The sequence below is a fragment of the Podarcis muralis genome, chromosome 3, assembly GCF_964188315.1.
Source record: "Podarcis muralis chromosome 3, rPodMur119.hap1.1, whole genome shotgun sequence".
Lineage (NCBI taxonomy): Eukaryota > Metazoa > Chordata > Lepidosauria > Squamata > Lacertidae > Podarcis > Podarcis muralis.
The window spans coordinates 94,901,210-94,927,565 of record NC_135657.1 but is presented as its reverse complement, the minus strand read 5'-3'; the positions used below and the strand labels follow the sequence as shown (position 1 = coordinate 94,927,565).

The following is a 26,356-nucleotide window of genomic DNA, read 5'->3' as shown; positions in this document are numbered from 1 at the left end:
TAAGCTCCATTGAATTCAGTAGGACATCAGAGTAGACATGGTTATGATTGCAGGACAACCTCCAGTCTTTGTAGCCGTTCTCCAAGATGCATATCAGGCATAGGCAAACTCGGCCCTCCAGATGTTTTGGGACTACAACTCCCATCACCCCTAGCTAACAGGGCCAGTGGTCAGGGATGATGGGAGCTGTAGTCCCAAAACATCTGGAGGGCCGAGTTTGCCTATGCCTGGCATGTGTCCAACCTTTTCCTCCCTTGTGCAGATCCATTTCTAATTTGAAGCCATCTTTTGCACTGCCTGCAGTGATTGTAAAATAGCCTTAAACCAGGGAGGCTGCACTAATGGGCCATAAACAATGAGAGCAAGCTGCAGAGAACTCCGGCCACTTCGATAGGAAGTGCCTGCCTTTTAGAGGTTGGGTTGAGCCGCATTCCTGCCTTGACTGCATTACATTCTATGGGGCAAGTCAAAATACAATACTGTGCCCCTTAAGCCTGTGTGACATTAGCTGGGACATAGAAACTGGTGACTAAAACTGGCGAAACATCCCCTTCCTTCTGCCAGTAGATGTTTGGTTGGCACGAATCATTCCTGGCCTCTTTTAGACATCAAAAAACAAACAGGCCTTTGCAACGTCAGTTTCTTTTTATCAGCCAGTATCGACATTTGCAATTTCTATCCTGCATTTTTATGGTAGTGTTGTCTAATTATTTCAACTAAAAGAAAAAGAAATCAAAGTGTATCTGGAATAGGAAAAAACCAAACTTTGTGGGTTGTTTCTTGTTTTGCATTGCCCAAATAAAATAACCTTGTAAATACGCAAAAATTAGACCAATGAAGTCGTCCACGAATCACAGTGCTTCTCGTGGTTCCAGGTTTCTTGATGACAATACAACATCTCCTCCTCCTGGCAAAATAAGCAATAACCTCAGCAGACGGGGAGAAGCTCTAGGAGGGAGAAGAGTCGCGGTATAAAACATCTGCTGTGTATTCTGAGCCATCACCTCCCAGGGAGATTGGCAAATGACTTCTGCCTTGCCAGTTCAAGGAGAGACAGATCAACAGCACCATGCTCTCTGATGGATGAAGGGGAATATGAAGAGAGGACTGGTCAGGAGAGGTCATTAATAATCTCAGAGAACCATGAAAACTGTCAAAGTCAAATCGCAGGGCATCCGGGCAGGAAAAAAAAAATCAAGACTTGGAATGCATTTCTCTGCACTATTATTGTCAATCCATTTGGAGAGGCACACAGCTAAATAAGCAATGGCCACAACACAGTTGCTGGGATCCAGTTGGTGCCTTTGAATTTCCTGGAGGGCTTTTAAACTAGTAGCGGTCTGCTAATTCTAGAAGGATATTTATTTACCATCCCTAATCCCCCGTTTGTGCTGGGTGGTAACCCGTGAGCAAATCTTCCATGGCCACAGGGAACTGGGGGAGCAGGATCACCTCATCCTCTGTTGGCATAGGTCAAAATGTGACCCCCCCCCCCAAGGCCTTTCTTATCAGGCCCTTGGGACTCTCTCTGTACGGCATACCCCACCAAACCTACTTTACCCTCCTCCAGTGTTTCTGTGACTGGAGTGTATCTCTGATCTCCAACAATGCCTCTGGGTTGCCTAGTGGACTCTGTGCAGAAACAACTACAGTGGTACCTCAGGTTATATACGCTTCAGGTTACAGACTCCGCTAACCCAGAAATATTACCTTGGGTTAAGAACTTTGCTTCAGGATGAGAACAGAAATTGTACTCTGGCGGTGCGGCAGCTGTGGGAGACCCCATTAACTAAAGTGGTGCTTCAGGTTAAGAACAGTTTCAGGTTAAGAATGGACCTCCGGAGCAAATTAAGTCCTTAACCCGAGGTACCACTGTACCTATCTTAAACAGTCAGAAATGTAGATTTGCTACTCTTCCCATTTTTGCTTCTGGCCCCACCCACCAACAACTTGGTTAATAACAGGCTCCTGCATGTGGATTAAAGTATGAATTGGAGCAGTTTTTTGGGCTGATTTGAATCAACTGTCCTGAGGTTGCTACTGATGTGTATTTGGCACGTGCTGTTGTAATCTATGATTTTGGTGTTTGTTGTTATTATCTATCGCAGTTGAGATGCCAAGATGAAAAACAAAAACTTTTATTAAATTTTTTTTATATAAAACACAACTCTTGAATGTACAACTGTGAAACAAATGACATGCTCTGGCAACGCCTTACGTAAAATCCTGCGGTGTCATAACCAGAATGCATCAAACAAGCATTTTGTTCAAATATCTCTTGCCGTCTTTCGAATAATCCTAAGTATCCAAACCTGAGGCTTCTCAATATCAAGAAATTGGATACGAGTCAGTAAAAATCACATTTATCCATCACAATCGCAGCCTGTTAGTCAGAAATATTGTTACTCTGCCCCCATAGTCAATGGATATTTCTAACACATTTTAGGACGAGGACTTTCCAGCTCCTTTTTTTGCTAGTCGATCAGCCGCTTCATTTCCAGCAAAGCCAGAATGACCTGGAACGTGTTTCTGTTAACAGTAAATTGAACCAGTTACTACAACTGTACAACCACCTTCATTTTATGACTATCTCCAAACCCTCCACATCTCACGAGACAGCTTTCAGTTCAAAGTGCCAAAAATGACTCTTTTAAAAAAATGCCAATACTCAATTCTTTTATTTCCAGCCCCCCACCCCACCCGCAAAGAGTTAGAAAGCAACATTGTATTTCAATTTTCCCCAAAAAACTAGTGAAGAAAAATACATGGGTCAAAATAAAAGGCTGATTTCTGATTCAAAACACAACAAAACACAGGCCTTCCCCTGGACTGGTACCAAACACTTGCACATTTCCATTACTAAACAGAATTACTTGCATTATTTTGTTAACATTCATTTTTAATAGTATGCACTTGCTATTTATGAAGTCCGCCTTTTCAAACCACATAACTTACCCACTGGATATCCATGCCTTCCGAAAGATTAGCAAGCCTTTCAAAGTCCTCTCTGTTTGTTACATCTGTTCCTTTGTATGTTTTCCAATCATTCTTCTTCCAGTTTTTAACCCAGCTTGTCATACCTATGTAAGAACAAGATGCAGCTGTTAAATCGTGACTTTTTTTAAGGACTGCTGAAATTGTCCTCGGATTCTACCGCACATCTGCAAAATGGCATCCAGTTGTGTTGTTCAGAGAAGTGCATATGGTGGTGAATCCAAGCTTGGGTCTAGGCAGGCACTGAACGTTTGCTGTGATAAATTTGCAGCCCATTGTAAGTCATGCATATTCAATTTGACTTTGGGCCCACCATTTTAAGCACCGGTCAGCTTATAGCTGGTCTTGCCTGCCATAAGTAGAAGCTGAAGTCCAGATCTTGAAGGGGTCGTTTGTGGACAGGGACCCACTTCAAGCGTAGATAGCGGGTAACATCTGCAGATGTTCAGGTCTCTCTCAAAATAAAAAGTTAAAACCAGATGTGGATTCTACAGTTATCAATTCACTTCTAACCTTTGCTTTTGAGAAGGAAGTCACCTTCTGGGTATACAGTGGTACGCCGGGTTACAGACACTTCAGGTTACATATGCTTCAGGTTACAGACTCCGCTAACCCAGAAATATTGCCTTGGGTTAAGAACTTTGCTTCAGGATGAGAACAGAAATCGTGCAACAGCGGAGCAGTGGCAGGCCCCATTAGCTAAAGTGGTGCTTCAGGTTAAGAACAGACCTCCAGAACGAATTAAGTTCTTAACCCAAGGTACCACTGTATATGGGTATTTATTTATCAGGTTTGTTGGATCCCTGCCAATGCAGGTTTTAAACATAGGAAATGCCAGTCCCTAGCTTGGGAACAAATGCATCCAAGTTGAAAGAGGATAAATCCAGAAAGGCAATGTTGGCTGGTAAATCTTGGGACTGGGGGTTGGGTGGAAAAGAAACAGTGTATGGAGAACAGCTTCCTTTGGCCACAATGCTATTATTGATTAAGTATTCTCCGGAGAGCAGCATTTGTTAGCTTTCAATGTAAACCCTTCCCAAGCCACGAGCTTTTAATAGAAAAAGACCCAACGCTCATTCACATGCCTGCTTATCACCAGGACCTGCTTAAACATCAAAAGCAAACATTCGTTATATATTACATGCTAAATTCCTAGGTCTTGATCATTGGAACGTTAATTATTTCTAGCCCACCTTTTCCCCAAAGAGCGCAAGATTGTACACATAGTTCTCCCCTCACTCTCCATTTTATCCACGCAATGCTGTGAGGTAGGTTAGACTAAGAGAATGTGACTGGCCCAGGGTCACTCTGAGTTTCATGGCCAAGTGGGACTAGAACTCTGGTCTCCCAGAAAGGTGCTGGAAGCGTCTGGTAAATAATCAAAACAGCAAGTCCCATGCCCTGCACAAACTTATTTTCCGTTCAGAAGGCCATTTCACATGCTTCTTGCCTTATTACTTATTCCCAATACACAATGACTTACCTTCGATGGTGAACTTGCTGTCAGTATAGATTGCCAGTTTATTGATATTTTGACTCTTGGCTTGCTCTATTGCTTTGCAAGCTGCCTACGGAAAACATTTAGAATACACAACTCAGCTGAAAGGAAGTTGAACCATCAATACTGATGCCAAGTTTCAAAATTGTAACACAAAAGCAACGTAATCCAATTCTAGCACTGTTCGTCCAGAAGTTGATGCAAATTATGTTAAAGACAATTAATGGGGGGGGGGGGGGAGAGCCATGGCCAATTACTTAAGTAGGTTTTATGAATTTTCATAATAGCTACATAATTATTCTGCGTCACTAGCCTATCAATCATGCAATTTCTTGTTAGGATTTATGAAATAACTTTTTAAATTGTTCTTTCAATTTCTCCAAACAACACTCTCTCTATATATATCCATGCAGTTCCCCCCTTGAAACAGAAGGGCATTTCCATTAAAACTAAAAGGCTCAAGCACTCAATTGTGCCAATTTTGTGTTCCATTTAACTTACATGTATTTCAGCCCTTTGATTAGTCTGCCGCCCAGGAAGTCTTTCACTACTATTTCTGTAGGAGTACAAAATACACACAACATTCAAGTAATTTTTCTCATGCATGAAGCATTTCAAGGCTAATATAGGGATCAAAATACATTTGTGACCTGAAAAACAGTCTGCATGTTTATAAGAATAGGAAAACCAATGTTGTTCTTCCTTCAAACCACAGATTTTCAAATTTAGCGCTACGCCATGTTTGTTTCTACCTGAATTGCTCATGTTAATAATAATAATAATAATAATAATAATAATAATAATAATAATAATAATAATTTATTATTTATACCCCGCCCATCTGGCTGGGCCTCCCCAGCCACCCTGGGCGGCTTCCATAAAAACCAAAAATACAGTAAAATATCACATGTTAAAAACTTCCCTGAACAGGGCTGCCTTAAGATGTCTTCTGAATGTCAGGTAGTTGTTTATCGCTTTGACATCTGGTGGGAGGGCGTTCCACAGGGCGGGCGCCACTACCGAGAAGGCCCTCTGCCTGGTTCCCTGTAGCTTTGCTTCTCGCAATGAGGGAACTGCCAGAAGGCCCTCGGCGCTGGACCTCAGCGTCCGGGCAGAATGATGGGGGTGGAGACGCTCCTTCAGGTATACTGGACCGAGGCCGTTTAGGGCTTTAAAGGTCAGCACCAACACTTTGAATTGTGCTCGGAAACGTACTGGGAGCCAATGTAGGTCTTTCAAGACCAGTGTTATATGGTCTCGGCGGCCGCCCCCAGTCACCAGTCTAGCTGCCGCATTCTGGATTAGTTGTAGTTTCTGAGTCACCTTCAAAGGTAGCCCCACATAGAGTGCATTGCAGTAGTCCAAGCGGGAGATAACCAGAGCATGCACCACTCTGGCGAGACAGTCCGCAGGCAGATAGGGTCTCAGCCTACGTACCAGATGGAGCTGGTAAACAGCTGCCCTGGACACAGATTTGACCTGTGCCTCCATGGACAGCTGTGAGTCCAAAATGACTCCCAGGCTGCGCACCTGGTCCTTCAGGGGCACAGTTACCCCATTCAGGACCAGGGAATCCTCCACACCTGCCCGCCTCCTGTCCCCCAAAAACAGTACTTCTGTCTTGTCAGGATTCAACCTCAATCTGTTAGCCGCCATCCATCCTCCAACCGCCTCCAGACACTCACACAGGACCTTCACCGCCCTCACTGGTTCTGATTTAAAAGAGAGGTAGAGCTGGGTATCATCCGCATACTGATGAACACCCAGCCCAAACCTCCTGATGATCTCTCCCAGCGGCTGCATGTAAATATTGAAAAGCATGGGGGAGAGGACAGAACCCTGAGGCACCCCACAAGTGAGAGCCCAGGGGTCTGAACACTCATCCCCCACCACCACTTTCTGAACACAGTCCAGGAGGAAGGAGCGGAACCACTGTATGACAGTGCCTCCAGCTCCCAGCCCCTCAAGACGGTCCAGAAGGATATTGGATTAAAAGAAATGCCAGAGGAAGGCTATGGCCCTTCTGTCCCAACAGCCCCTGCCAAAAACCCATCCAAGGGTTAGGAAGCCCTGTTGAGTGAGATGGGCTGAGGAACTATGGCATTGAGGGATGAAGTAGAAAGGCCAAAACTTGGACAGAAGCACCTCCTGGGAATGGAAATCCAATCCTTGCCATTTTAAAGTGTTATGTTTTATGGTATTCAGTCAGGCAGACCTCTTATTGCTCCACTTTGGGAGGAAAGCAGGGAGCCAAGTGGGCCACTGCCAGATCTCACATTTCCCCCAAGAGCAACTGGAAGGTTTGAAGGGCTTCTCATGCTTTCAAGGCTGCCAGTGCAAGATGTGATGAATGGCTAGTGCTCTTGGTTCTGAATGATTTAGAGAAAGCCCCTGGGAAGATGACCATGTATTTTTATTATTTTTTTAGCAGTCACTACTTTCCTTTGGTCCACACATTCGTCAAACAAGCCATTTCCTTCAAATGTGACCAAGGAAAGGACAGGATTGGTAGACAACAAATTGCTCCATCTCTGACCACCCACCTGGAAAAACAACAGAGGCCATACTTTCCCTCTACATATCACAAGCCCTGAAAATCTTCAGCTGGACAGGAAGACACATTATACTGAGGACTCTAGAAGCAAATTCTGACAGATGCTCCTGGCATTAATTGCTTCTGCCAGGGACATCTCAGCAGCTATTTTGGACACCACTGTGCTAGCCTCCATAATGTGACTTCCTACCAGTCTGGTTTCTGGACATTTGCTTTGGTGGGCAAGGAGGCAGCCACTTTATCCGTCTGAAGAAGCATGAACTCCTTCAAGACAGAAGAAAAGGGATATATCGAGACGGCACCATGAGGCTGACTCAGGCTCCTCTTTGTTGATTAGGAAAGCAGTGGACAGTGGACAGATGCCATGCACACTTTCTCTTCTTCTTACAGCCTGGTCTGCAACCAATGAAACTATGCTTGTACTGGATTCACCGGCCGAGTGGATGGGGCCAGGAACCTGCAACTCTTCACAAGAGCCAGAAGACTGGATCAAGAGAAGTGGGTCCACCCTCTAGCCAACGTTTTCTTCTTAAAATAGTATTAGTGGAAGGACGGCAAAATACTGCGTCCAGATTCAAACAATAGGGATCACCGCAAAAAAGTGCCATTAGAATGGTTTTTATAGCAAGTTATTGGACCATTCATTTCTTACTTACAAAGGATGATCGGGTCCCCAATAGACACCAGTTCCAGCACGTGCTTTACGGCGCCCATTACTTGAGCAACACCCATCAGTATAAACAACTGCATAATCTCCTAAAAATGCAAATGGGACAATTAATTCAGAAGGAATATTGCCAGCTGGATGGACAACAAGTACTGATATTTAAGAAAGGTGATCAGGACAACCCAACATACAACTGCCAAATTGAAGTCTTATTGAGGTTCCCTCAAAAATACACACAGGACATATTTTAGAACAATGGGGTGGGGGGACATACAAAGCCATGTGCTGTTCCCAATTGCAGACTGGCTTTCAAGGGACATAGCACAACTGAGCCACTTTGCTTTGAATTACAGTATTCAGAAAAAGATAGTGAGCTACCAAAATAGCTGTATGTCACATTAACATTATTGTTATTTATTCAATTTATATACTGCTCTTCATCACAAGATCTCAGGGAGGTTCACAGAATAAAACGAAAGATAAAAACCACAAGTTTTAAAACATTTGTCTCCCATGACTCCATCAAAGAGTTATTTCATCTATTTACCAGGAGATATAAAGTGCTTTATTATACTAAGGGTCATCGTCTACTAGAACCTATTACACAAGTTTGCGAATTATTATATATAGTGCAGAAATCTGCAGTAGCTTAAGCAGAGGATAAATTGGATATAATCAAATATAAAATCCTATGTGAACTATTTAAGAGCTCCATACAGAATGTCTGGTACATTACTTTGAACTGTGAAGTAGCTCTCCTTTAAATGGAGGCATTCATATATCCCTAATTCAGTACAGTGGTACCTCCGGTTGCAGATGGGATCAGTTCCGGAGGTCCGTTCAGATCCCGAGGTTTCCGCAACCTGAGGATCACTTCTGCACATGTGTGCAGGGCGAAACCTGGTAAAATACTTCCGGGCTTGCCGCATGTGCATGCCAAAGTTTATGTAACCAGAGGGTTACATAAGCAGAGGTTCGACTGTACTGGAAAAGCTCTCAATGTAAAAATTGTTATTGGTCAATGTGTTAAGACCTGGACTCCAAACTCTGTACAGCCACTAGTGGTGCAGTTCAAAACCTGGACTACTCTGGTTTAGTGCTGGGGCCACTGCCGAATCCACAAACTTGCTTCACACAACAGTGGGAGTGGAAGGTGATGGGGGTTGGGGAAGCAAATCACTGCACCAGCAAGTGGGCCCAAAGCAGTCATGTGACAACAGTGGGGCCAACTCAGGTCCCAAGGGATCCTGGGCAGGTGAAATCCTTCCCTTGGAATACACGTTCCAGCAATTTCTACTGGCTACCGCTGATATGAAACCCACTAGTGGCACTTCTGCTTGCCTGTCGACAGGGACACCTCTACCTATCCCCCCATCAAAGAGGGTTTGGATTGTGTCATAACTCACTAGGCAGCAGCTAAGTCAATTTCAATAGGAGTGACTTGTGCATTTCCAAGAGTAAGAAGAGTGCAAAGCTCTTTTGCATATTAAATCGATATGCAAAGAACTTCCAATGGGGGGTGGGTGGAGAAGAGGGCTATTGGGTTTCTTTTTGCTCTTGTTTTTCTTAGCTATTTTGGGGTTTGTTATCTTATATTTTTTATGTTGTGAACTGGATAGAGGATGGTGTAAAAATTTAATAAATAACAACAGCTTAAAAGCTCTATTTAAAAATTTTAAGGAAACGACATTGTTTAGTCACCTGCTACAATAAAGGCACTTACCCATATATGAGAATTCATCTTTGCGTTCTGGAGGTGTGTAAGGTACTTCGGTATATTTTACACGCTTTCTCTCACGTTGGTTCTCTGAGGGCTGTTCATACGGTTTCTTGTATGCACTATAATCTGACCACGATGTTGTCTTCTTACCCTTGAACCTATTATTTCTTGGTCTTTCATAAGCTGCGTTATCGAAACATTAGAAGAAACGAAATGCAAAAAATAAAAATCACATTCATATTCACGTTCAAGAACCTTATACACCCACAATCACATAAATGAAGTCCCTCTAAAGTAATTAGAAATCAACTCATAAATTAACTGTGAGCAGGACTGCAGAAAAATGCATAACCACACACAGAGACAGACACAATAAGGGATATACTACAGGGCTAAAGAGTGAGCAGTGCTAACTTGTAGAAGTATGCTTTCAGCGATTAAATGGAGAGCAGCACAGATCCACACAAAAGATGAGCTCGTGGAAATCCACTGGCAATTTCTAGGACTACTTAGCTGTATCTACTACAAAACAATTAGGACATGGTAGTTTTTCCACATATTAGGTACATGTTACAAGTTGTGAGAGGCTTATGTAGATCTGTATTGCCTACTATACAGATAGGCAACAAGTGTGCCAGCTTCTCAAATGTACCAGAAAGGAATGCTCTATTTGGGCTCACTTGATACTTTGGATTCTCAACCAAGTGACACATAATGTAACTCTTCCATTGTTTGGTGTAATGTATCTTGTGTTAAGTTGCTTGGAGACCTTTGAGTACCAAATGACTAACAAGCCTAACAAATTGCCATAATCAATTAAGTTTTGTATACAAAACGTACAACGAAACCTGGGGAATATTTTCATGAATCTGTAATTTGCCCTGACCTATCTGAAGCACATGCTTATTTTTATACTCCCAACTCTTTCCATGTCCCTTCTCCAAGCACTCAGTCCATGACATTCAGCCACCAACAGAAATATGTGGAAGCACTAAACCAGTATCCTGGGCGAAAGCAATCCAGCGGTGGCACTGAAACACTGAATCTCTCTTTCTGGCAAATACCACACTGAGCAAGAATGAGAGACGGTCAGGTTGCAGTTTAGTAATGCAAAGCACATTAGAAAAGCTCCAGAATGAAAGCACAGGGGTGTGCAGCCTGGCGCATTATGCATCTGCTACAGCACTACAAACACCAAGACAAGTATGAGGAGCACCTTTAGTAACAACCGCTGGGTCATTAGGTGGTGATGCATCTGCATGTCCTGCATCCCCTGCCAGTGTGCCTAGTTTAAAGGGAACACATTGTATTATGTGACAAAGCAATTGCCAGTACAAGTTCTTCCTGTGCTTGATGATCTGCATACAAAAGTCACGTGGACCAAACGCCAATGCAACTGTAGGTTTATTGAAACTGCAATTTGATCTTATATGTTTCCTCAAAAATAAGTCCCACTGAGTTCAGCAGGACCCATTCCCAAGGAAGTAAGCAACAGAATGTGGTCTTCATTTCCCAGCTTTCTAAAGTAGCCCACAGGAATGTAACCATCTTCAATAGTTAGTCAAGCAGTACAATATCTAAAAATCTTGAACACTCTCATAAAGCAAAGGAATTATTTTAGTTACAAGGTCTTTCAGGCCCCTTATCTGATGCCTTTCAGATGTTGATGGACTCAAACTTGCATCAGCCCCAGACAGGGATGGTTTGAGTTGTAGTCCAACATCTGGAAAGCCATATTCTCTCCACCTCTGATCTACTGCAAAACGAGATATGCAAGGGGTCTAGACTTTCTCTTCTTTCAGTTGTAACTTCTCACCGCTATTAATGCAAATCCACCACTTTCACTTAAAACCAAGCCAGATCCTAAATCGTCGGTGGAGCAATTAGCCTACATAAAAAAACATCCCAGAACTGAGAACTCAGCCTGTGCCATCTGGAAATACAGCCGACCAGTGACAAGTATATCAAGCTTTCTGCGGGAAGCATTTAGCACGCCCACACTAATTACCAGAAGGCTACTCTTAAAATTTCTGCCATTCACCAACCCTTTACAGAGTGCTTACCAGTTGAATGACAAAATGTACCTGTTGATCCATCATTTACGAAGTCCCAAGCATCTTCCTCTGTTGAAAACTTCTTGAAGCTAGCATATTTATATTTGTCAACTTGTTCTTTACATTCCTCCCTATAAAACCATAAAGCTATTATTATTTTTTTTAAAATAAACGTGTTATCTCCAATGCCACCTACTCTTCATTCGAGCAAATCTGGGGACACAAAGCTTTCCCCTATATCAGCTGAAGGGCAATCCTCACACAGTTCTTGGAAGCGAAGTTTCCCAACCTCAAGAATCCACCATAGTTTTAGCCCTTCAAAGGAGAAAGGTAGGGGCAGGCTACGCAAGCCACTTTGGGGCCTGGAAACATTACATAAACCTAACCAATTTTTGTTTCTAAAGTAACTTAAATGCAAAGCCCCACTGAACTAAGAGCATTGAACTAGTGTGAGGACGATTTGGGTTAAAACCTGCACACAGTCATGAAGTTCGCCCGGAGCCAGACACCTGCTCTCAGTACCACCACCTGACAGGGTTGTTAGGAGAATGGGTTCTTTTTTAATAAAAAAAGGGGGGAGTGAGAGATGATGTTTGCTGCCTTGAGCTCTTTGGTACAGGTTCAGTGGGTAGAGAAAAAGACTCTCTTAATCTCAGGGTTGTGGGTTCGAGCCCAGCGTTGGGCAACTATGCAACACGGATATAGGCACAGTCATACCTCGGGTTGAAGTAGCTTCAAGTATTTTTGGGTTGCACTCTGCGGCGACCCGGAAGTAACGGAGCGCGTTACTTCTGGGTTCCGCCACTCGCGCATACACTCAAAATGACGTCACGCGCATGCGCAGAAGCGGCAAAACGCGACCCCCACTGTCGCGTGCTATGTTTACTTCAGGATGCGAACGGGGCTCCGGAACGGATCCCGTTCGTATCCAGAGGTACCACTTTTCTTTTCTCCTCCTGTGACGAGGCTGCATTTCAATATTTTAATGTTGTCTTTTAATATTGTTTTTAAGTTGTATTCATTCAACTTGTTTTTATTATTGCTTGTTAGCTGCCCTGAGCCTGGCCTTGGCTGAGGAGGGCAGGGTATAAATAAAAATTATTATTGCATAAATTTGATTCTCTCTATACTTTCGACAGATCAGTTACATCTGTTATTAATTAATATTATTGAGAGACAACGCACACGCTCTTGTAAATCAAGAAAAAAAATTAATACAATTTTTTTTTAACTAAAACGGAAAAAAATCCTGCATGGGGGGGGGGGGAGGTGGAGCAATGACCCTCGGGGTCCCTTCCAGACTGAGAGGAATACGAAGCTTTTTAGCCCTAGGGAGAAGGGGGAGGAGAGAGATTGGCCACTCCAGGTGTGACTTCGCTTACCAGGTGCGATACACGCCGGTCCTCCTGCCCTTCCGCACCGCGTAGAACATGTTGCCGCTCCTGACGGTTCCGGGGCCGCTGCTGGGGAGAAAACAAGGATGAGCGAGTGAGGCCAGGATCCGGCGCAGCATAATAACTGCCGACTTCTCCTCTCCTGACCTCCCAGCTCCCCACCCACCGCCCTCTCTGCCCGTCTTCGCTGTTCTCCTGCTCTTCCGCTCTCGGGCAGCCGCGCAGGCGCATAACTAGTTGCTGGAGTTTGAGGGTCAGGCTGAAAACAACAACAAAGGCAGCCGACACTTCCGGATCACAAACGGAAGAGGGGGGATGGCAGACGCAGCAAGTAACCTCCTCCGCCCCTCACATGGCAGCTATTTAAAACACGGACCGACCGGAAAAGGGGTGCTTTTCGAGTCTTTTCTCCCCTAGGGTCCAACCGAGGAAGTGACGACGCGGAGGAAAGCAAACAGTGTTGCGCGCAGGCGCGTTGCCACCGCCGCGGTCTCCGCCTCCGCTCCTCAACCGTCTTGCAAAAAGCGGAGGGTGGAGAGGAAGGAAATCTCAAAAAAGGAGACAGAAGCCTTAAGAGTGCGCATGCGCTGGTGCCGAAGGCGGGAAAATGAAAAGCACCGGTGTTAATTCAGTGCACCTTACTCAGAAACAGCCAAATGGGACTGGAGACTTATTTCACCAACAGCAGCTAATGGCTTTATTCTGCAAACGCTTTAAAGCCAAACTTTCTAGTTCCTGGATTTATTGAGCCTCTGTGATGGACAGTAATTCTACACGTGTTTGCCCAGAAAGTAGTCGAAGTTTACTCCCGGGTAAACTCGAATATATTATAGTCGTAACTTTAGGGACATCACACCAAAGGACAGCAAAAGCATGATAGAAAAAAGGATATGAGCCCCAAAGACTGACTGCATGCTTCGCCAATCTAATCCACTTCTAAGCGCCACTGCGCTGCGATAGTAGAATAAGGCTGCAATCGGCCACGTGCTAGAAACCTTTGCCGAGCAAGCCTTAAAAGCCATGGCAGGCTCTGGGCTGCAAACCCAGTGGCTCCACTTCGAACTGAAACCTCCCTCCACCATTTTCGGCTCATCCGCCCATGCATCCGCTCACCTGCCTTATCTCGCAGATCAGGATAGGCGTGAACTTCTCTCCCTGCGCAGGCACACAAACCGAATGGAGCTTCCTGGACTTCCAGTTCTCCCTAGGAGAGATGGGGAAAAACCACTGGTGAAACAAAAAAGAGGGGGGAACATGCACCAGGGTCTTTGAAAGGTCGACTGTACTTCCAGGACCTTCCATGCACTACCCCTTTCACCAACAATGGTGCTTTCTTACTACCGATTTAGCAAATGCTGGAGGGCAACGAGCTTCTATTGAAAAGAGGAAATGGTCCACTCTAAAATGTAAATTTGGAATGAGCGTAAGGATCTCTTGCAACGAGCAGCAAACTTGCATTTTCCGACCCACCAAATACCCTACCTCAGCCTCTTGGTTATTGAGGCTCACGGCGATCATTTTAAATCTCCATTTGAGGCTGCAATCCTTTACAATAACAGTTACCTTGGGGTTCAGTCCCATTCAACAAAGTGGGGATTATTTTTCTAGCAGGTGTGCATAGGATGGTGATGCATGCTAATTAATTCATGCCTTCTTCTTGTTGTTGTTTAGTCGTTTAGTCGTGTCCGACTTTTCGTGACCCCATGGACCAGAGCACGCCAGGCACTTCTGTCCTCCACTGTCTCCCGCAGTTTGGTCAGACTCATGTTGGTAGCTTCGAGAACACTGTCCAACCATCTCGTCCTCTGTCGTCCCCTTCACCTTGTGCCCTCCATCTTTCCCAACATCAGGGTCTTTTCCAGGGAGTCGAGTCTTCTCATCAGGTGGCCAAAGTATCAGAGCCTCAGCTTCAGGATCTGTCCTTCCAGGGAGCACTCAGGGCTGATTTCCTTCAGAATGGAGAGGTTTGATCTTTTTTCAGTCCATGGGACTCTCAAGAGTCTCCTCCAGCACCATAATTCAAAAGCATCAATTCTTCGGCGATCAGCCTTCTTTATGGTCCAGCTCTCACTTCCATACATCACTACTGGGAAAACCATAGCTTTAACTATACGGACCTTTGTCGGCAAGGTGATGTCTCTGCTTTTTAAGATGCTGTCTAGGTTTCCTTGCTTTTCTCCCAAGACCAAATACCCTATGCAGCTCTAATTTTGCTTGTACAGTACCACGGATCATAAATTATATTTGCAAAGCGCCTAAAGCGGTATTTTGAAACGGATCGCTCAATTCTACCTCTTACTGAGCAAAAAATCAAACCGTATTCTTACAGGTATAGGCTCAAGCAGGCAACTTCCGACTAGACAACATTGGAGCGCTTTTTTAAAAAACACACCCATTAATGCGTGCGTATTTGTTCCCTTGGTGGATTTGCAACTTGGAAGAAGGAAAGGCATGGAAAGTTTACTTTTATTAATACAGCCGACACAACCACATACTCCCAGTTCCCCAAAAGTGCTCTTCAATACAGCACAGTATTGCCGTTTGGTGAAATCAGCGCTTTATCCTCTGCCAGGAGTTCCCACCCGCCGGAAAGCTTCAGAAGGGCGGAAGTACCATTTCAATCCCAAGCTCCCCGGGACGAGAAGTGGGCGGTGTTGCGGCCCTTCCCGGCAGAGAATCTGTGGTGCTCTCGCGAGAACTCTTCCTCTTCCTTAGGCCGGCGCTGAGAGAGGTAGGCACGGCCAGCCGGGGCCTGCTGGGCTGCATGGGGGCTTTTTCCCGCGGGGGCTCCGGTGATATTACTCCGGGGCGATGGAAGCCCTCGCGCCTGGCCTAAGTGTCCAGAGATGCGTCCGATTCGCCGCCCCTTAATGCCCGATGGCTTCCTGGGACGGCGAAGGAGACCCATTTCGGGGATGGGGCAGGGGACGGTGGAAATGACCCCCAATTCTCTTTCTCTTTGCTGCTGGAGTGTCCACGGGCCTTCCATGTGCGCCTGGCTTTCGCAGAGCGTTGCACCGAGCACACTGCTTGGGACGCGCTGTGAAGTCTAATCAGTAGCTTTAACCACTAGGCAGGACTGTCTTCCGTGCTTTAGCTTTCCCGGGGGAGGGGCGCAGAGGCCAGTTCTACCTCCCTTTCGTCCGTCCCCCCGCAACCTCCAAGGGTAGCAGCACATGGCCCGTAAGCTCCCAGTATGCCCTGCTCGAATAAGAGAGGGATGCAAAGCAGGAAGCTTTTGCCCCACAGTTGTCATATCTCCCCAATATTGCAGGGGAGGGAGACTTTTGCCTGGGGTGTGTGTGTATCTGTGGAAGTTGTTCAGACGTGGTCCTGCATGAATCCTACTTAAGATGAGGAGCCTGGGTCCCCCTAGGTGTTAATGGACTATGGCTCCCAGCATTGGCCGTGTGTCTGGAAGCTGCTGGGCTGCAGGTTCCCAAAACCTGTTTCAGATGGTAGCTCTGCCTTCCCCAAAAAACTATTTCAGGTCGTAGCTCTGCCTTGCCACTTAGCAATTCCGGATAGCATGCTTACATCAGGTAGAACTTTCTGGTGGTAAGAGCTGTTTGGCAATGGAACAGACTCTCAGTAGGACTCTCTTCCCTTGGAGGTTTTCTAGCAGACGTTGGATGGCCATGTGTCGCGGATGCTTTAGTTAAGATTCCCACATTGCAGGGGGTTGGACTAGAGGACCCAACCGGGTCCCTTCCAACTCTCCAGGTCCATGGTTCTATGACTGGCCCTTTGATAAAGCTTTAATAAGATGCTTAAGACTGGGGTTCTCATGCGCTTCTCTAGAGTCTCTTTCTCAGAATTCTGTGGTAGCTGGAAAATGCATGTTGCTGCTCGCCTTCTGTGTGTGGACTGTTCCACATCATATTAATTTTGCATTTTATTTGAGTGCTTCATATCTTAGTAATTGAGAAAAAGGCCTTGTAAGATACACTGCTGTTAATGGCCCCATATTGTAGATGTGGGGGCTGCAGTTCAGAGATTATGTCCTCCCCACAGACCTCTATTAAGATCCTGGCTAAACTTAAACAAGAGTGTTATTTTGCTCATAGTAAATACTTTTAACCATACACTCCTCTTTGTGCTACTTCTGCTAAGGGTGCATACAACATTTTTTTAACGTGTACTAAGACTAAATCTATCACTGCTTTTTCCTTAAATAAGATGACTGAGCCAGCCTTTAGAATTGGCTTCTTCCACCATCAAGGCTTTCCCTAATTTGATGTCATTGTGATAGGTGGAAATCATTCTTTAAAACAGTACATTGAGATATTGATTGTTTCCTTTGAAATGCAGAAAGGCCATGTTCAGTTCCAGCGCAAAGATTGTGAAGCCCAATGGCGAAAAGCCAGATGAATTTGAGTCTGGCATCTCCCAGGTAAGTGCTCCTTTCAGCTGGTAATATAGGCTGTATTGTGTACAGAACATGTGAGGGTTGGAATCTTGAGGCTCCAATATGATGTCATAGCCCTATATTTTAGTATAGATGTTGTGCTAATTAACATTCAGCAGCTGCAACCAGAGTATCTTTGTAAGCTGTTTGTTTGCAAACTCCTCTACTGTTGACCAATGTTTATGGGAACATTTGAACTATATGTATTTGATATGTAACTGAGGTAGTTGTTGCAGATCCTGCTACATCAACTTGTTGAATATGACTTTGACAGAAGTCAAAGAAACATAGGTATTCAGTGATTTCCCCCTCAAAACGTTTTTTACAGCCAAGAACAACTACAGTTATTTTAGAACTGGTTTGTTGCAGATATTTGTTAACTTCCTTTTAACTTTCCTCCCTCAAGGCTCTCCTGGAGTTGGAGATGAATTCTGACTTAAAGGCTCAGCTGAGAGAATTGAACATCACAGCAGCAAAGGTAGCTTAAAAAACGGTGTTTCTCAATGGCGCAGGCTCATTTTATAGGATGCTTGGTGTATCTAAGCTACCATGTTGGTATTTAAAGTGATAATTTCAGTGTGTGTTAAGTTCTACAGCGTTTTTCCGCCTGGAAATGACTTTAGCGGACAGATGTGTAACTTCTTGTTGTCTCAGAATCCAACATGGGCATCCATTGAGGTGGCTCTCGCATGGCTCTGCCCAGGTGGCGTATGGGAGCTTACCCCGTAAGGCGCAATGATGTATAGTCCTATTCCACAATGTTGGACATGAAGCTTTTTCCCCCCCAGACTGAAAAGGCTGGTGTGGGAGGCATCCTGTATATTCCTATAACTTCCCAGCTTTTACAGTTGCTGTGAAGACAAACCATGCAGGACACAAGTGATCAAACTAATTGGATGTGTTCAGGATGAGCTGCATTCATTCATTCATTTCATGGAAACCAGGAATGTTGTTATGTGTACTGTAGTAGTTGTGTTTGCAGAAATTAGGGAAGCTGTGCTGCTCATAGAAAACAGATATGGAAAGTCAACATGCCATTCAAAATTTAGGAATTTTAAAATACCTTAGAGGCCTGGTCATGTGCAGCATAAGCTATTATAAGCTTTCTCTCAGATGAGGAATCTGAAATAATGGCTATTTCATGAAGTCATGGCCAGGCCGTCATGAGTTCAGTGAGCTGTGTTGATTTTCCTTCCGTTGGATATATCACATTACACAGTTATTTTTCCTTTGGTGATATATACTAAAAATGCACACAGTCATCGGTTGTGTTCCAGTTTTGAGAATCACTGGAGATTATATCTGGAACTGAACAATTATCTTTTTGTTAAACAGGTAAATTGGACTTCCATCCTATACCTGCTTGCTTGTATAAAAGTAAAGATGTGTAGGGTTGTAGTAAAGGCTGCCTTAAAGGATTCTGGAATAGGCTACGCCGGGTTTGATACTTATGTATCCTATGGCTTCCTCTAGTACTTGCCACTATTGGTGGCTAATAGGCCAAGTGGATGTTGGTCTAACTTTTTATTGGAGTTTGTACAACCCCCGAGGTGTTTGTAACCCGAAGTATCACTGTAGTTTGTTGGACGAGCGCTTAAAACACTTAGAGGTTTTCAGATGTGCTTTCCTAGTTAATTTCTTTAAATATATATATATTATTAAATAAGATATTAATACATTTAATATGGAACTTGATAAATGTGGTGCTTTTCTTCCATAAAACCTAGTGGTGCTTGTTTCTATTGGTCTGGCCTTAGGTCTACTGCAAAATGGTGATACTTAGAAGTGCTTCTTAGGTTGTTGCCTTAAGAGCCAAAGAGTTCTTTCAAAAAATAAAAGATTTCATTATTGATCCTTTTATTTTTATTTTTTATTTATTTCTTTTATATACCATCTTTATCTTCTAAGGATCTCAAGGTGTGGTTTACATGGTTTTCCTCCCCATTTCATCCTCACATCCACCTTTGGTAGTTTAGCCAAGAGGGGACATAATGTAGTGGTAGAGCCCATGCCTTGCATGCAGAAACTCCAAGGTTCAGTCTGTGGTATCTCCAGCCGAATGACCAAGCTGCAAGCACTTCTGCTGTGACCCACCGCTAGTCAAGAGCAGATCATAACTGAGCTAGATAGACCAATGGTCTAAAGAAGAGCCGTGTTTCATGACTGGAAGTAATCCTGCAAACGCTGGATGATATTTCAAAACTTAAACCATGTTCATTCCCAGTTCTGTTCTTGCTTAGGAAATTGAAGTGGGTGGCGGTAGGAAAGCAATCATCATATTCGTGCCAGTCCCTCAGCTGAAATCTTTTCAGAAGATTCAAGTGCGGCTAGTTCGTGAGTTGGAGAAAAAATTCAGTGGAAAGCATGTGGTGTTCATTGCTCAGGTAGGTGGCAGCTTGTCATAACTTTCTACAAAATGCTGGTTGGGGGGGGTGTTAATGGAGGTAGAACAATTATTTGTCCGTGAAAGGTGTGCTAAATTGAATCAGAACACTGCAGCCTTGTACATACTTGGACACAAGTCTTGAACTGACTCCTACTTCCAGCTCTCTGTATGCAGCATAGCATCACAAGAGTCATAGTCATATGTTTTTAGAATTGTCCTCCATGAATTTGTTCCTATCAGTGGATGGGGAGAGCACCATTGTGTTCAAGTCCTGCTTGTGAGCTTCCCATGGGTATCTGGTTGGCTCTAATACTCTTCATCTTAAATCTGGTTTGTTAAATCCATTCCTAAACACGAGAGAAATGTGCTGATATATGTCATGCTATTGTCTTTTAACAGAGAAGAATTTTGCCGAAGCCAACAAGAAAAAGCCGCACAAAAAACAAGCAAAAGCGTCCCAGGAGGTAATCTCAAATTTATATTATATGTGTAATAATCATGCATTAATCCACTTCCTTCCGTTTGGCATGGGTGCATATTTTAAAGCTTGAAGACTCAAAGGAGAAGACTATTTTAATCTGACAGTTGTGGGTCTCTGATCCTTGCCAGGCATTAATCTTGGGTAGACCTATAGCTCAGTGGTAGATGACATGTTTTGTGCGTAGAAATTCCCAGCCTACTGGACTAGGTGGGGCAGTGGTTAGCCTCAGTATAAGGTAGCTCCATATTTATTTATTTTATACCTAAAACTTAAATGCTGCTAGATTTTGTTTACTACCTTATTACTGGCATTTCATAAGGTTTAGTCACCAAATTTATCTGCTGTACCCCTGGGATTGGACGAGGGTAGAAGAATTCATCCTGTGGATGTTTACATGCTACCTACTGTGTTAGTATCCAGTCCACAGAAATATCCAGTCTTTCTGCTTCTCTAATGATTCTCTGTGGTGTAGATGAAGGGAAAGTTGGCATTCGTAAAAGGGTTTTAATTGTACATCATATTTCTGTTTAGCCGCACACTCACTGCGGTGCACGATGCCATTCTTGAAGATCTGGTTTTTCCGAGTGAAATTGTGGGCAAGAGAATCCGCGTAAAACTGGATGGCAGCCGGCTCATAAAGGTTCACTTAGACAAAGCGCAACAGAACAATGTTGAACACAAGGTAAGAAAGGGCATCTCTGTGGTGCAGTGGGTCTACCTGCTAACCAGAAGTTTGGTGAGTTTGAGCCCACCCAGGGATGGCTTGTGGGCAGGATTCCTGCATTGCAGGGGTTTGGACCCAAGCAGAGTTGAAACTGGCAAAGATTACTGCTATTCCGGCTGCTGTGATTAATCTGTGTTCAAGCTGTTTGACAGCCCATTCCCTTGGGGTGCTCGAAAGAGCCAGGTTTTCCTCCACCAGCATCTACAAACAGGAAGCAAAAACTTGGGGAAATTTGCAGCTTTCCTTGGGTGTTCAGTGCTGTCCTTTCTGACTCTGTAGTACACTGCACTACCGCATGAGAATTTGCAGTTTTAACAACCAGCAATCTGGCACATCTGTACTACCTGATTGTTAGTCGAAAAGATAATGTTGGTGTGTGCACCTGGCATCACAAGATGGAGCCATTTACGATGAACGATGGAACTCAAATGGCAGAGTGATACTGGTCCACTTATTTATCAATACAGGCATTGTTCAGATTTTCTCATAATTTCGTCTGAAGTATAAAATGCTGTGCTTCTATACAAGTGGAGTGACACAGTTCCATTTCGCAGTACAGTATGGCAGAGGGACTTCACCTCCAAAATTCCATATGGCAGTGCCATTTCTTTTGTATGGCTTCGTGAGCTCCTTTGGGAGGAAGAATGGGATAGAAATTCAAAGAATAAGCATTTTCTAAGAAGTAAAGCCATGTACAGCACCGTTTTGAAACTCGCTGTGTATATTTGTACAAGAACTATTGTGTCTGTAGGAAACGATAGTTTTCTGTTTACCACTTTTATGACTTCTGTTCCTTCCCTTTGCAGGTAGAAACATTTTCTGGTGTCTACAAGAAACTCACAGGCAAAGATGTCGTCTTTGAGTTTCCAGAATTTCAGCTGTAAAGTACAACAAATGATTGAATAAAACAATTCAGTTCATATATCATAAAAGTAATGTGTTTTTATTAAAACATTTGGAGAGAAGGAAAAAAAACATTTGGAGAGAATGGAAGTCTCTGTGATAGGGTTTGGTTGTAGAAGGTTTAATGTCCCACACAACAATCTTACTACTGCCGAAGGTAGGTAACTGAAAAAGTTCTGGCATAATCTTTAAGACCCTTGATCTTGGCTTTTCTAGAAAAAAAAGGAACCAGAACAGTTTCTGATCCAGCGTTTCTGTATGAGATGACATTGAGCATGCCTTGATCTGTAGACCTTAGACCTGCCTAACAGTATTTCTGATATACAGCAGGATGCCAATGTAGTTTTAAATGTTTACTGGTTTTTAGTCATTTTGGCATTTTAACAGTAAGCGAATTGTTCAGCAGCACTAACAAGATTTCTGCTTCAATGGCCTGGGTAAAGGGAGAACTCTGGGTGCCTAGGGTGGAGTTGAGCTGTCTTACCTTATTCAGTGTATCACATTATTGCTGATAAACTTTGATACTGACCTGAGCCAGTTTTGCTACACAAACTTCACAGAAGTATTTTGACCTGTGAGCCATTTTTACAGTTCGAAATGGCAAATAGCTTTAGGTTTTACCTATTGAACTGATGCTGTAATGAATTTGAGGCTGCAATCCTGTACCCACATACCTGGTAATATGCCCCGTTGAACTCAATGAGACTTGAAACTGACATGTTTGAGATGATCCATGAATGTAGTTCATGTAGGGGAAATGTCTCTTTATAGTAATGAAAATTGCCTTTTAAAAGTGTGACGCTTGTAGCCTATTCGCATATATTCTTCATCCCGTAAATGTCAAAACAATAGAACATAGATCTCACCTATGGCTAGATGTACCTAATTCTGAAGTAATTCTAGTAGATTGGGATATATCAACATTCTGTTCTACATGCTTTTGTAGAAGAGGAGGAGGAGTTTGGATTTGATATCCCACTTTATCACTACCCTAAGGAGTCTCAAAGCGCCTCACAATCTCTTTTCCTTTCCTCCTGCACAACAGACACTCTGTGAGGTGGGTGGGGCTGGGAGACTTCAAAGAAGTGTGACTAGCCCAAGGTCACCCAGCAGCTGCATGTGGAGGAGTGGGGACACAAACCCGGTTCACCAGATTACAAAATAGTGGCTGCTATCCAAAGGCTCATCCAAAAATTTGTTCACACCAATGAGGTTTTTTATGCTTTCTGTTTTAACATTGGACCTCTGTACTGTATCACAAACTACTTTTGAAAGGCAGCTTAGAATTGAAAGCAAGTTGCTGTGTGTGCTATCCAAAGCTGGCCAATCTACTCCCCTTGTGATGCTTCTGCTATATTCTTTCCAGGAATGTTCTATTAAGAATGTGAGAGGAATTTGAACTTCAACTTGGGTTCTGCTAATCGTTCTAATAGGGTTAGCTGGCCATGTTTTCTCCTCTCTGCACTGGGTGATCAAAGAATTTCAGATCCTGGGTATCTGAATTGGAGAAGGAAAGATGCATGCAACATGAACTTGTCATCTTTCCCAGAATCACTGCCAAAAGAAACTTCCAACCCAGCTGGCTGGTGTTTTTTTTAGACTTCTTCAGTGGGAACCGTCAAGATACATCTTTGAATAAAAAACATGTTGCAAAAGAATATATCGTGGGCAGTCTCTCAGTCTGTAAAACTGCTTGTTTTGTGACATCTCTGTTATCAAATGGGGTAAAGGGTTATCTTCCTATTTGGATGGTTGTAGTATTACCTGTCTTGAATATTCATAGTCTTAAAATCCGCTGTGAAGGTTCATGGTGGCGCTGTGGGAAGTCAATTATCTGCCCAAGTTTTTAATGAGTACTGGGAATGCTGCTGTTCTGCAGAACCCTAGAGTCCATTACATAGCTGTGCCTTGACCTTACCCTTTTTAAAATAAAATCTTTAGGCACAAAATCAAGAATCTGCAGGAAAGCAATTGGATTCTTGGCACATGGGTGGTTTGAGCAACTTTATAATGACATCCCGTGCGAATGCTGCATTTCAGAATTATCAGTCGATGATGTTTGGATAGTGTACATTATGAAGAGGGTTGAAATGCACAGGATTGTCAAAGCATTACTTCATGATAGGTTCAAGTGATTGGTGGAAGAGTTGCGTGTAACCTCCAGCTCTTGTTCTCACATTAACAGTTAATACGCCCTACTGGAGATTCTTTTCTTTGAAGGTGATTGTTGAGGGATGTCCTGAACCTGTAACAATTTTATTTCAACTTGTTAGGCTTTAAATAGAGGTATCAACTTTACCTCACCTTTGGGTGGTTAATAATAAGGGTTGTTAATAATAAAAGTTGTTTTTTATCCCTCTCTTGAGGGATAAAACTAGTCTACCTGGAATGAGACACCCCTTCAAACAAAACGTGATACTTGACTTCTCATACTTGTGAGTAGACTCACTCATTTTACTTGGTTGAGTATCACCCCAGATACTCTCTTAAGTTTCTTAAACTTATCCAAAGTATATCCATTTTAAAAATATAATATGCATTACTTGGAAAATGTCAAGCTGTTTATTTGGTTCCCTCTACATTTTTTTAAAAAATATTTTTGTCTCACTACTATTGCACCGTTTATGGGCAGAGAGATCAATCCACTGGCAATTTGTATGTAACAGAGTCTTCAAAGGCGGGGGAACGGGACACTGAAATAACCCAGTCACATTCTGTACATCAAGCAGATTCCTTGGTTGTTTGTGAGTGTCTTCTGATTCTTTAGGAACTACTTCTATGAATAAAGGGAAATTGTTGCTTTCCAGCTTGGTTCAGAGTTCCTGTGTATTTGAAACTAATTGCTAAAAAATACAGGAGCTCCCCAGCGAATGCTTCCACTATACTGATGCATATGGTTAACAAGTATTCACACTATTTAACTCCTAATTGAGGACCATGTCTTTGACCAGACTTGCAACCATCAGCTACCAGACAAATAACAACGGTAAGGAAGTGTTTTAACTTGCTTTCAGAAGCTGTTTCTATTTATTGTAACATCCTTTTTCTAATTCCACATTGCTGCAGATACGATTCAACTGATCTGCATGAATTCACATGGGCATATGCCATGATAGCTTTCTTGGGCCAACAAGCAATGGACCTGATTCAAAGGTTTCCTGAAGGGTAGTGAGAAAGAGAACTGAGGTGTCTGTTCCTCTTCCATTTCACTGGCTGTTATATCTTGGATGTTCTGTGCTGGCCCCAAACAAGACAGATGGAGACTTGGGACTTAAGCCTCTTGCGGGGGGTACCCCAAAACCAAAGGCACCTCAGTTTTATCTTAGCAGCTCAAAGCCTTCCAGAATATCATTACTATTAATCCATCTACTCTGAGAGATGAACTACTGGAAACCTTGTTCATCAAGAGAACATGTGTAATAAGGCCTTTTTCTTACGTAAGTCTCTCCTATGATCAATGAATACCACTCAGGAGAGTCTCCAAACAGCAGCTGCTGACAGGACAGTAGCTCCTGCTGATAATAGCCTACTATAATTTGGCTGTGCTCATGGTGGAATATGAGCTGCTCTAATCAGTTGCTTCTGGGAGTTTCTTGGTGCATAAGGGAGGTTTTTTTCCTACTGTGCTCTTTCAAGATAAGGAGAAATGGGAATGGGTGGGGCATCATTTTAATGGCCCAGTGTGGTTTATTAAAGGGTCAAATAGTAGTTTTCCACAAATATTTTGTGTCTTTATTTTTAGATGGCCGCAGCAAGAGCCTTAGGCTCCATTCCAGAGGTCCTAGAGCAGTTAGTGCTAGGGTTATATGAATACGCTGTGGCCTTTTAAAACATTTTCTCCCAGCAGTTGCCATTATAGTAGTACACCCTCTGAGTACACAAAGGGATCTCTCTATTCTAGGTTATATTCTAGCTTGTGAAGACCTGGGGACTTCAGCATTGCTTACTGGTTTTTAATCCCATGCAAATTGCACTGTGGGGAGCACGCCTTTATTATAGTATAGAACAGGGTTTCTCAAACTTTGGGTCTCCAGCTGTTTTTGGACTGCAGTTCCCAACATCCCTGACCACTAATCCTGCCAGCTAGGGATGATGGGAGTTGTAGTCCAAAAACAGATGGAGACCCAAGGGCCTGCTGGAACCTGTCAGTGGCCCATCTAGTCTAGCATCTTGTTCTCGCAAGTTTGACCCGAGAACAAGAACCCTCACCCTGGGATTTCTAGCAACTGGTATTTAGAAGTATTACTGCCTTCCAACTGTGGAGGCAGAGCAAAGCCATTGTGGTTAGTAGCCACTTGGTAGCCTTATCGTCAGGAATTGGTCCAGTCCTCTTTTAAAGCCATTTTGAGTTTGTGGCCGCCGCTGCCTCCTATGGGAATGAGTTTCACAATTTTGACTGTGCAGTGGTACCTCGGATTACAGACGTTTCAGGTTACAGACGCTTCAGGTTACAGACTCCGCTAACCCGGAAGCAGTACCTCGGGTTAAGAACTTTACCTCAGGATGAGAACAGAAATCGTGTGGCGGTGGCAGCGGGAGGCCCCATTAGCTAAAGTGGTGCTTCAGGTTAAGA

At 43.6% G+C, this 26,356-nt stretch overlaps 2 protein-coding genes and 1 non-coding gene across 9 annotated transcripts; 2 read left to right on the top strand and 1 right to left on the bottom strand.

The window, feature by feature from the left end:
• Positions 1-2,122: 2,122 nt before the first annotated feature.
• RNASEH1 (ribonuclease H1) lies at positions 2,123-14,077 on the bottom strand. Of its 7 annotated transcripts, none has more exons than XM_028722466.2 (10): positions 13,995-14,077; positions 12,870-12,950; positions 11,497-11,618; positions 10,650-10,718; positions 9,437-9,616; positions 7,703-7,802; positions 4,994-5,048; positions 4,478-4,562; positions 2,956-3,080; positions 2,123-2,529 (listed from the first exon to the last, which is right to left on the bottom strand). In XM_028722466.2, the coding sequence occupies exons 2-10, from the start codon at positions 12,917-12,919 to the stop codon at positions 2,443-2,445; spliced, it is 873 nt and encodes a 290-aa protein (XP_028578299.2). In that variant the 5' UTR covers positions 12,920-12,950; positions 13,995-14,077; the 3' UTR covers positions 2,123-2,442. The 7 variants fall into 7 exon arrangements, with proteins under 7 accessions (XP_028578299.2, XP_028578294.2, XP_028578302.2 ...); XM_028722461.2 differs by having other exon boundaries at positions 13,999-14,075; XM_028722469.2 differs by lacking the exon at positions 13,995-14,077 and adding an exon at positions 13,262-13,280.
• Positions 14,078-15,514: 1,437 nt separating this feature from the next.
• Positions 15,515-24,594, top strand: RPS7 (ribosomal protein S7). The gene is made up of 7 exons (XM_028722470.2): positions 15,515-15,612; positions 17,193-17,274; positions 17,696-17,767; positions 19,530-19,673; positions 20,075-20,139; positions 20,688-20,838; positions 21,687-24,594. Exons 2-7 carry the CDS (start codon positions 17,200-17,202, stop codon positions 21,762-21,764), a joined length of 585 nt encoding a protein of 194 aa, XP_028578303.1. The 5' UTR covers positions 15,515-15,612; positions 17,193-17,199; the 3' UTR covers positions 21,765-24,594.
• Positions 17,947-18,170, top strand: LOC114595088 (small nucleolar RNA SNORA73 family). The gene has a single exon (XR_003706154.2). It is a non-coding gene; the product is annotated as a small nucleolar RNA SNORA73 family (small nucleolar RNA).
• Positions 24,595-26,356: the final 1,762 nt, after the last annotated feature.

Excerpts from the sequence above, each read along its gene's own strand:
- RNASEH1 (XM_028722467.2), bottom strand. The coding sequence starts at position 13,112 with ATGCGCCTGCGCGGCTGCCCGAGAGCGGAAGAGCAGGAGAACAGCGAA. Across the intron at positions 7,803-9,436 it reads AGATGAATTCTCATATATGG|GAGATTATGCAGTTGTTTAT; the intron begins GTAAGTGCCTTT and ends TTGCATTTTTAG. Across the intron at positions 4,563-4,993 it reads ATCAAAGGGCTGAAATACAT|GCAGCTTGCAAAGCAATAGA; the intron begins GTAAGTTAAATG and ends TGTTTTCCGTAG.
- RPS7 (XM_028722470.2), top strand. The coding sequence starts at position 17,200 with ATGTTCAGTTCCAGCGCAAAGATTGTGAAGCCCAATGGCGAAAAGCCA. Across the intron at positions 17,275-17,695 it reads TTGAGTCTGGCATCTCCCAG|GCTCTCCTGGAGTTGGAGAT; the intron begins GTAAGTGCTCCT and ends TCCTCCCTCAAG. Across the intron at positions 20,140-20,687 it reads AAGCAAAAGCGTCCCAGGAG|CCGCACACTCACTGCGGTGC; the intron begins GTAATCTCAAAT and ends ATTTCTGTTTAG.